The sequence below is a fragment of the Arachis ipaensis genome, chromosome B05 (assembly GCF_000816755.2).
Source record: "Arachis ipaensis cultivar K30076 chromosome B05, Araip1.1, whole genome shotgun sequence".
NCBI classification, from domain to species: domain Eukaryota; kingdom Viridiplantae; phylum Streptophyta; class Magnoliopsida; order Fabales; family Fabaceae; genus Arachis; species Arachis ipaensis.
In genome coordinates, this window is record NC_029789.2 from 102,547,219 (window position 1) to 102,558,820 (window position 11,602).

At 36.7% G+C, this 11,602-nt stretch overlaps 1 protein-coding gene and 1 long non-coding RNA gene across 3 annotated transcripts; both read right to left on the reverse strand.

Annotated features, from left to right (window-relative positions):
* LOC107640812 lies at positions 6,215-6,715 on the reverse strand. Its single transcript, XM_016344310.1, has 2 exons — positions 6,521-6,715; positions 6,215-6,442 (listed from the first exon to the last, which is right to left on the reverse strand). Exons 1-2 carry the CDS (start codon positions 6,713-6,715, stop codon positions 6,215-6,217), a joined length of 423 nt encoding a protein of 140 aa, XP_016199796.1.
* Positions 8,105-11,439, reverse strand: LOC107643755. Of its 2 annotated transcripts, XR_002363295.1 has the most exons (3): positions 10,993-11,439; positions 8,596-9,927; positions 8,105-8,513 (listed from the first exon to the last, which is right to left on the reverse strand). It is a non-coding gene; the product is annotated as an uncharacterized LOC107643755 (long non-coding RNA). The 2 variants fall into 2 exon arrangements; XR_001621084.2 differs by having other exon boundaries at positions 8,105-9,927; positions 10,993-11,428.

Sequence of the window (11,602 nt, forward strand, 5' to 3'; positions counted from 1 at the left end):
CTCCATATACTGAGAAGTCATCCATGAAGACTTCCAGAAATTTTTCCACCATGTCAGAGAAAATAGAGAGCATGCATCTCTGAAATGTTGCAGGTGCATTACACAGCCCAAATGACATCCTTTTGTAGGCAAATACTCCAGATGGACATGTGAATGCTGTTTTCTCTTGATCCTGGGGATCTACTGTAATTTGGTTGTAGCCTGAATAGCCATCCAAAAAGCAGTAATAATCATGACCTGCTAGTCTTTCTAGCATCTGGTCTATGAATAGTAAAGGAAAATGATCCTTTCTGGTGGCTGTATTGAGCCTGCTATAGTCAATACACATGCGCCACCCTGTAACTATTCTTGTAGGAACCAGTTTGTTTTTTTCATTATGAACCACTGTCATGCCTCCCTTTTTGGGGACAACTTGGACAGGGCTCACCCAGGAGCTATCAGAAATAGGATAAATAATCCCAGCGTCCAGTAACTTGGTGACCTCTTTCTGCACCACTTCCTTCATGGCTGGATTTAGCCGCCTCTGTGGTTGAACCACTGGCTTAGCATCATCCTCCAATAGGATCTTGTGCATGCATCTAGCTGGGCTTATGCCCTTAAGGTCACTTATGGACCACCCAAGAGCTGTCTTGTGTGTCCTTAGCACTTGAAGTAGTGCTTCCTCTTCCTGTGGATTTAAAGCAGAGCTTATGATCACCGAAAAAGTGTCACCTTCTCCCAGAAATGCATATTTCAGGGATGGTGGTAATGGTTTGAGCTCGGGTTTTGGAGGTTTTTCCTCTTCTTGAGGAATTTTTAGAGGCTCTTTTATCTCCTCTGAATCCTCTAAATCAGGCTGAGCATCTTTAAAGATGTCTTCTAGCTCTGATTCGAGACTCTCAGCCATGTTGATCTCCTCTACCAAAGAGTCAATAAGATCAACTTTCATGCAGTCTTTTGGTGTGTCTGGATGCTACATGGCTTTGACAGCATTTAACTTGAACTCATCCTCATTGACCCTCGGGGTTACTTCCCCCTTTTGGACATCAATGAGAGTTCGTCCAGTTGCTAGGAAAGGTCTTCCTAGAATGAGAGTAGCACTCTTGTGCTCCTCCATTTCCAGCACTACAAAGTAAGTGGGAAAGGCGAATGGCCCAACCCTGACAATCATGTCTTCAATTACGCCTGATGGGTATTTAATAGAGCCATCAGCAAGTTGGAGACATGTCCTGGTTGGTTTGACTTCTTCAGTTAAACCAAGCTTTCTGATAGTGGATACAGGTATTAGGTTGATGCTTGCCCCCAGATCACATAAAGCTGTCTTGGTGCACTCACCCTCTAATATGCATGATATCATAAAGCTCCCAGGATCTTTAAGCTTTTCTAGGAAGCTTTTCAGAATGACTGCACTGCATTCCTCAGTGAGGAGAACTCTTTTAGTTTCTCTCTAATCCTTCTTATAACTCAAGATCTATTTCATGAACTTGGCATAAGAGGGTATTTGCTCAAGTGCCTCTGCAAACGGAATCTTTATTTCAAGAGTCCTGAGGTAGTCTGCAAAGCGAGCAAATTACTTATCCTGCTCCTCTTGGCGGAGTTTTTGAGGATAAGGCATCTTGGCTTTGTATTCCTCAACCTTGGTTGCTGCAGGTTTATTTCCTACAGAACTGGTTGGAGAAGCCTTTTTAGAGGGGTTGTTATCAGCACTTGTGTGTGTCTGATCCCTCACTGACGTTTGAATGCCAGGGTTGGAAGCTTGATTGGCGTTGGACGCCAACTTCCTACCTGTTTCTGGCATTTGAACGCCAGAACTGAGCTTCCATTGGGGGTTTGACGCCAGCTCCTTGCCTGTTCCTAGCGTTTGAACGCCAGAACTGCGCATGGGTTGGGCGTTTAATGCCAACCTTGCATCCTTTTCTGGCGTTTGAACGCCAGAGTTGTTCCTCTCTAGGCCCTTACTATCCTCAGAGGGATTTTGGATAATATTTTGCTCATCCTCTGTCAGTTGTTCTTTCCTTGGCTTTCTGCTGCTCTAAAGTGAGGTATTTAATGTTTTCCCACTTCTTAATTGAACTGCCTGGCACTCTTCTGTTATCTGCTTTGATAACTTCTGTTTTGTCTGATTCAATTGTGCCTCCATATTTTTATTAGCATTTTTAGTGTCTTGTAGCATCTCCTTGAATTCTGCTAGCTGTTTTGTTAGAAAGCACAATTGTTGATTGAGTTCAGCAACTTGTTCTGGAGGACCAAGTTTAGTAGACACTACTTTGGCTTCTTCTTTTATGGAGAACCCATTACTTATGTACAGATGCTGGTTTCTAGCAACTATATCAATAAGCTCTTGAGCTTCTTCAATAGTTTTCCTCATGTGTATAGATCCACCAGCTGAGTGGTCTAGGGACATCTGAGCTCCTTCTGTAAGCCCATAGTAGAAGATGTCTAACTGCACCCACTCTGAAAACATTTCAGAGGGGCATTTCCTTAGCATCCCTCTGTACCTCTCTCAGGCATTAACTGTTTCCATGTCCTTATGCTTGTTGTGGGTTGGTTATTTAACCATCTTTAGCCTGATCTTTTACAGCAAACGGAAATAGTAACAGTCTGTATACATCCTGATCTACCTCCTTGTCACGTACTGTGTCAGCAATTTGCAAGAATTGTGCCAGAAATTCAGTAGGTTCTTCCTGTGGAAGACCGGAATACTGGCAGTTTTGCTGCACCATGACAATGAGCTGAGGATTTAGCTCAAAACTGCCTACTTTGATGGAGGGTATACAGATACTACTCCCATATGCAGTTTGAAAAGATTTTATTTTTAAAATAAAAATCTGAATTTTTAAAGGTAATTTTTGAAAAATCAATTAAAATAAAGGAAAAAGATATTTTTGAATTCAATGAGGAAAGAGAAAAATAATAAAAAGACACAAAACTTAAAATTTTTAGATCTAATACTCCTTATTTTCGAAAATTTGGAGGAAAAACACCAAGGAACACCAAACATAAAAATTTTAAGATCAAAACACAAGAAAGACTCAAGAACACCTTGAAGATTCACAAGAACAACAAGAACATGAAGATAGAACACCAAACTTAAAACTTTTAGAAAACCAAAATAATATTTTCAAAAACTAAAGAAAAATTAACAAGAAAACACCAAACTTAAAGTTTGGCACAAGATTTAATCAAAGAAAAATTATTTTTGAAAAAAAGATTTTAAAAAGGAGATAGCCAATTACCAAGAACATAAGTACAATGCTCTAGCCAATTGAGCTATAAATTTAACATGTTTTAATAAGGTATTTAATAAATAAAAATTTTTTGAAAACTAAAAATTTGAAAAAGCACAAGAAAAACAAGAAAAGACACAAAACAAGACAAACCAAAGATCAAACAAGGAAAATAAACAAGAACAACTTGAAGATTAAGAAAGAATAATGAACACAAATTCGAAAATTTAAAGGAAAATAAAAACATGCAATTGACACCAAACTTAGAATATGAAACTAAACTCAAACAGAAAAACTCAATTATCAGTTTATAAAATTTTTGAAAAATTTAAAAAGAGAAAATAAGGATTTAAAAAAAGAAATTTCAACCAAAAACAATAATAGAAGACTCTAAACCAAAAAGAAAAATTTTTCCTAATCTAAGAAACAAAATAAACCGTCAGTTGTCCAAACTCGAACAATCCCCGGCAACGGCGCCAAAAACTTGGTGCACGAATTGTAAATCACACTTTTCACAACTCGTACCACTAACCAGCAAGAGGCTGTTTCCAGAGTTGAACGCCAGGTTGTAACCTGTTTCTGGCATTTAACTCCAACTTGTAACCTGTTTCTGGCGTTTAACGCCAGAATGCAACATGGAACTGGCGTTGAACGCCAGTTTACATCATCTATCCTTGGACAAAGTATGAATTATTATATATTGTTGGAAAGCCATGGATGTCTACTTTCCAATGCAATTGAGAGCGCGTCAATTGGACTTTTGTAGCTCCAAAAAATCCATTCCGAGTGCAGGGAGGTTAGAATCCAACAGCATCATCAGTCCTTTTTCAGCCTGAATCAGATTTTTGCTCAGCTCCCTCAATTTCAGCCAGAACATACCTGAAATTACAGAAAAACACACAAACTCATAGTAAAGTCCAGAAATATGAATTTTGCCTAGAAACTAATAAAAATATACTAAAAACTAACTAAGACATACTAAAAACTACATGAAATTAACCCTAAAAAGCGTATAAAATATCCGCTCATCAGTGCATCTCCGTTAGTCCCTCGCAGAAGCACCGTCTAGACGTTGCTGATGTGAAACGTTAACTGCCATGTGGGCATTCCATTAAACGACGTCGTTGAAGGAGAGGATGCCCTAAGTGTGTAAAACGACGTCGTTTCAAATAACATCTTCTCCCATTTTTCGTAAACTATTCTTGTTGGTCCCCCTTCCACTTCAACATTTCCCACCAAAACTTCAGGAAACCTTTCTCTTCTTCTCTGTCTGTTCATTCTCCCATACTTCCCACTCACATTTGCTCGCCGAGGATCATCCCAAGAATCTGTTCTCTCCAGTCAGTGAAGGAGTTATCGACGAAGCATCACCTTCGTACACTACCGACGGTGAGAGGTAACAATTATATTGATCATTCTCTTCTATTTTTTGTATTTCATTGAGGGTTCTTGATACTTACGTGTGAATGTGTTGTTGTATATGTAAGGGAGTGGTTTAGAATGCTGTGGTTGTTAATGGCGCAAATGTTAGGGTTTAGGGTTTCTAATATGAAACTTGTAACCACATAAATCATAATCTAGTTTAAGTTATAGTCAATAGGAAGTAAATATATGCGCTCTTATTACAAATATAGTGTTGATTTCTAGTTCTTTGCAATATGGTTGTTTTGCAACAAAATGATTAATGCTGTCTGTTTTGTGCATTGTGCTGTAAACTTCATATGCCTGATCGATTGAAACTTGTTTTTCACCATGGTGGAAAGTTTGAGACAGATCCTGGTAGAAATTTTATCTACACATCTGACCTGTATGATGAATAGGTTGGAGTCGATGAAGACTATCTTGACGTGTTTGCGGGGAGCCAAGAGCGTGCTGTTCGGGGGAGCCAAGAGCGTGCTACAACAAAATTGAAGCGAAAATATGGCAAATTCACCTATGGGACATGTGGAGATGTTGGTCACACAACAAGGAGTTGTAAAATAGCAAAAAAACAAAAGGCTGATGAGTTAGCAACTGCTGCAAAGGCTGCTGAAGATGCTGCACATGAGGGTGACGCTGGTGCTAAAGGTAAGGAAGGTGAGGTTGTTAGTGCAGAATGTGAGGTTGGTGCTGAAGGAGGACAAACTGAAACTCAAACCGAAGTCGCTGCTGAAGGGGGTCTAGGAGATGAACAAGAACCCACAACTCAGGTAATAATAGTATTAAAAACATTAATCAAAATTAGAGCTTGAGTTAATCAATCTGGAAACAAACAAATCCATTTTCTTGTTAACTTGAGAGGATATGTTTTTGGTCAGCTAATATGATTCTTGACAGTGCCATCATCCATATAATGACACTTTTTATTGTTGTTATTGCTATCATAGGCTGCAAAGACTACAAAGATTGCCAAAAAAGGGCTTCTGAGAACTAAAAGTGAGAGACACATAGACAAACTCCCTGTCAAGAGGATAACTTCATCCACTGCTGCGGCTGCTCCACATTCAACTGAGATTTCAAGAGAGACTATTCAAGGAGCTAGTGCAGCAACCTCTGAAAAACTGGCCTCTTTCTTGAAATTTGTTCCAACTCTAGGATTCAACCCACCAACAAAAAATGTCTAACTAGCACAAAGTGTAGTGGCTTTTTGAGTTCATGTTGTTGTAGTTGAATGCTATGGTTAAACAATGTGTATTTTTGTAATGTAACCTTTGAAACCTGTATGCATGGCCTTTGAATGTTGTTATGGCCTATGATGTTTTGGGTTGTGATAGTATGTTATGCACAATGTGCTTTAGCACAAACAACACTTGTTTCATGTTCCGGAAATAGTTATGTTATGTTAAATTAATGAAGTTTTTGGTTTAGTTCATGTTTTGATTTATCTCTTTTTGGTTTAATTGAGCACAATTTTAGCAGAACAAGTGCAGCATCAAGAGTTGAACTCATGTAAAATTAGAGTTTCATTTCATTCCATCTTCATCAAGACATTACATACCACTTAAGATATTTAAAATTTCATAACATAATCATCGTTTGTTGAATATAAACCCCAACAAGCTAACACTTAAACACACACCAAAAGTAACTGCAAAAGCCAGCAGCACAATTGTCATCATCTTCACCGTCTTAACATCACTCTCCAAGCTTGTCATCCTCCAATTTAACTCATGCAAAACTTCTTGTGGAATGGGTATTGCACAAACTGGTTCTTCACATCCATCAGCCCAGCAAAAAAAATTACAATGGATTCCATACTGCAAAGTAAAAAATGCAGGTGAATCCAAACTCAAAGTGAAACCATGTTAACATTTTCTTCACAGCCATAACCTTACCTCATAGTTCGAACAACCATAAAATGGTCTACCAGAATTTTCTGCCATCGTTGAGTACTTCATCACCGTTCGAAGCCCGCAATTACAGAAAACGGCGTTCTTATATCCCCTATTACGCATTCCTTTGTTGCCATAAGGTCTACCTGCAGAGTTGTTCCTACTTGAGCTACTTTGGCTTCTCTCGCCACCACCCATCATCACTCACGCAGACTAGAAATCAATTTGGGTATTAGGGCGAAGAAGAGAGGTCAAAGAACAGAAGGAGAGTCGAAGAAGAGAAGGACATAGCATACAGTTCGAAGAAGAGAAGACAATTAGGGTTTTCTAATTGAAATGGACCAATTTGGGTATTATTAGACAATTTCAGATACCAATTTGAATCAAATTCAACCTTGGTACACATCAGCATACAACTGAAATGCCCACATGGCAGTTAACGTTCCACATCAGCAACGTTTAGATGGCATTTCTGCGAGGGACTAACAGAGACGCACGTTTTTGAATTTAAGGGATTTAGTTGGCCATTTTTAAAAATCAAGGACTAAATTGAATACCGATTTAAAATTCAGGGACCATTTTGGGCATTTACTCATATGTACTGGCACTTCATGGCTTTCTTTGAGATCAGTGTGATTTGGAACTTTGCAAATATTTAGTATGATTTGAGATGTTGAATAAAATTTCTCTTAAAATTCTTTGACCCTCCTATTTATAGAGGAGAAATCTGTATTGTGTTGAGTAGTTTACCTACGTTTTTATTTTACTTACTCTCCAAGTTTAAGTATCCATATTCTTACCATATCTTGAGAGTCGAGTAATAGTCCCTACTTTCATTCAATTAAGAACCAATTTATTTTCCATGTGTTATTTGCACCTTTATTAGTTCGACTTATACTTTCCTTTTCGACTTTGACTATACTAGTCGACCAAAGCACCTCTGTCGTCAACCATATACTATAGACGAAATAATCGTATTGCATCAAACTTTTGTGTTAACAAATTCTCTCTTTTCTCAATTGGACAATTTAAATAAGGTGCATATTACGGTGACGAAGAAAAATGATGAATAGATAAAAATTCTTTTTAATAAATAGCTAGATATCTATTTAGAAAAATATCTATCTTTACTCGCCTCACATGATAAAATTGTTCTAGAACCCCCCAAAAGGAGATGCACTTCTCTTCTTCAGTCTCCACCACTTCACCACAAAGGCACTGACAGACCCCGAGCCCTGTTATTCAAGGTGAAAAGTGGTCGGCAGCAAAATGGATTCGCGTGAAAGAATAAACTAGGCTACCCTTGGTTAATGAACTAAGAATCTTCATTTTTCAATAATAATTATGGCTATCCAACCTATCTGCCACTATTCATAGAACTAATTACCCACATTACACTCTTTTGAATATATTCCACCATTTGGATTCGACACCCGCTTTGGTAATTCTAGGTCAACACAAACAAATATAAAATAATATCACCTGGCATAAACGATGGAATTGAAGGTAACATTTTCTAATAAGTGACATTCAGGTAAATAGTTTTGAGAACAACAGCATTTGGGTCGAAAAAAGTCCTTTCGTTAATATATATGTCTGGTTGTAAGTAATAAATCTAGAAAATTTAAGTAACAACGACAATGAAAAACCATAAACATAATTATGTTTCACAAATTGAAGATCCTAAAATGGTGGCCTGAAGGCTGAAGGCTGAAGGAATCAATTTGTACTCTGCAAATAGTAAATCACATCATATTACAGATAACTTCTATGGTAAGAAACCATTTTAGATCCTCTGTGTGTCATTCAAAACATAGGACCTAGAAAAGATCGTATGATAGAATGAGACATCTCAATCCATGGCAAACTTGTAACTTCGATTGTCATCTCCAATAACATCATTTGCCTCAATGATATCATCCACAGCCTTTCACAGCATTAGAACCAAAATTCATGTTATCATCTGATAAAACCTGCATGACATGAAATGAAACGCCTGCCCAAAGGACATCCCCTTACCAAACAAGAAATGAAAAACCTAAGCAACAGCCTGCTGGCAAAATGGATTCAAGTATTACCTCAATAAACCTCATACCCCAAAGCCGAAGTATTTACTTTAATAGCACTAGTAGAATGCTGCAGCAACAAAGTAGTGGCAAGCCGTTGAACTAGCAGAGATTCTTGGGAGGTTTCTGTCACATCAAAAGAAGACCTTTCTCACACCATGTCATGTGGCGAAAGCTCACACCTTATGTTATAAGCATTAGCAATAACATCATTCCCCTTTCGTGTTGAGTAGCGAGTACAGATGAGAGATGACCTAGGAAGCATAGGTACAACAGGCAACATAGATACATGACAATATGGATGGTGACTTGACATTTTTCTAAAAATATGGGATGCAAATCGTTCAGGATACACTACATAATAAAAACATATAACTAATGTGTTATAATAACCAAATGAGATACAAACATAAAAAAAGATATAGTTGCAATAAATAAGTCTTGCGAGTATTGCATTTGTTATAAATAATGTCTAGAAAATGACAAAGCAATTAATGAGAGACATATATGCAATCTAGAAAGTCATTCATGATCTAACTCGGATATCACCATTGTGATGACACTCATGACAGTCATCAAGATCTGTCAATATGGCCCCAGAGAGCAGCCATATCACGCAAAGAAATTCGAGCAGGTACAGCCACATCCATGTTCATGATTCATCAGATCCCAGAGATTAATTATTATTTGATGCAACCAGTCATTGATATCCAGAGCTTGAAAAATAATGTATAATCACCAGAACCAAATATTAGCATAGTAGTCAACCAATTCATCATTAGAGACATGAAATCAGGAACTTCTTGAAATCAGGAAGTTGAGTAAATAATAGATTTGAATACCAGCTGCTATTTTCACAACAATCATGCATGGTTTGATAGAACTTGTACTAGTGAAGGATGTTTTCTGATACATGAGCACAGGATAAAGAATTCAATAGTCAAGTACAACAACAATCAAACCATTGATGAGAACCCTCATACTGAAGATCAAAGTCACAAAATCAGAATGATAAGAGATAATAAATCATCAATAAAATTATAGAAACAAAGAAACAAATAAAAAAGAGCTAGCGGGTTGCCTCAAATATCTTCAATTAATTCACAATTTATAATATTCATTCTACATTATCATAAATCATATTACAATAAATTTTTCACTTGAACTTAATTTATTTAGTGATATTCAAAAGTGAATAAATCCTACATATTTCGCTAGTGGTTGCTGTTGCTGTTCCTACATTTTCTAGTGGCTCAAAATAACAACCTCAAGTATATATGATGAAGCTGCTGCTCATAGAAAAAGCAATCTTCATCTTGACAAAAGAATCCACAAAAATAATTCCTGTAATAAACGAATGGAAAACATTGGTCAACAGCAAGCAAATACTGAAGCTAATTTAACCACAACCTTGCAGAGAAACCAAATAAATTCTACGAAGGAAACACAAAATTACAAAGTTGTGAGCACAACTAAATCCAATCAAGTAATGGTACACACTCAACAAAAAACCAAGACATTAAAACATGAATGGTTGTGGATTTCTTGGAAAACAGCAGTATTTATCGAAATTCCAAATGCTGAAACAAAGTCTAAGATTCCAAAACCAGGTGTTTTGGATATAGCCACAGTCCAATGTACAAACTACCCAGGAAAAGAACACAAATGAATCCCAAGAGTACATCCACGGAAGTTCCAGTAGTTAAAATCAAAATTTGATCTCATAATTACATTAATGCATCAACTTTCATGATAAAAACAACAAATAAAAGGTAAAGATCTAGATGCTCATAAATGGACAGATAACATGGTTCCAAATATTGGTTGTGCTAGGATGCAAAAAATTGTTAGAAGAAACTATAAGCAAAATAGTGGTATTGCTCCATGGGGAAACGCTTCTACTCTACAAAAGCTGACATTTTCTATCTTTATTTGGTAAACAAAATTGACGTCCTTTCAAAAACTCTTATAGAGATACTTTTCAACTTCATCTTATACTTTCCATAGTTAAAAAGACTAATATCATGTTATATATTTTAATAAAATTCTGAATTATCATTTCATTAATTACTTACTTATTTCAATATCTAATACATTTACCCTATTAGAGTCATTATAGATTTTTTTAATGACAATTTTACCAAACACTGTTTTGTTTTTGTGGCTTTTACATATTCAGAAGTAACTTTTTCCCAACTAGACAAGTCCAAAGAGCTCAACCTTTCTTGAAAAACCAAAGTAACAGTAATAGTAATATACCAAATTCACACTAATTATTAGTAAGTAAAATCTAACTCTAATGAACCAACACTAGAAGTAATAGATCATTAACCCTAATCCTAACGAAGCAGCGGAAAAAGAAATAGCATGAAATGGAGGCACAATCAAAGGAAGTGGGATTTGGAATACTTAGTGGAGAAGCGGTAGTTGTTGAAGGACGATTCAAGAAACGCTCTTGGTGTTGTTGTAGAATGCGGCAGCGCATAGAACGGAAGTAATGAGAGCGAAGAACGCCAAAGCAATCATCAAAGAAAGGCCAGCTACAAGGAAATCGAGTAATCCCAAACCCACGATCATCAACCTTGTCATCATCTTCTTCTTGATTTGGTTCTGCTCAGTTAGCTGGAAATTGAAGGATGAAGCAATGAAGGAGATAGAAATAGGAATGTGAAGGCAAACGGTGGAATGGATATGTATAACTACGAGCAGTGTTGAGAGTCGGAACTAAGAGAGGTCAGAACTCGGAAAACGATAACGGCATCAATTTTTTATTTCTATGGATTTTCCCTCGTCTTTTCTCTTCTCCGGTTCTCTTCTCTTTTCTTTACTTCTATCCCATAAATCCGAAAGATAAGGATCGAATTGCTATTTTCACCCAAAAATTAATTTAGTCCTCAATTTAAAAAAAAAAAATCAATTTATTTTCTAATTTTTATAACCTTTTATTAAACTATTTTTAATATGATTATAGTCTTCATTTAAGAATGGATTTAAACATTATCGTTTTTTATATATAAGC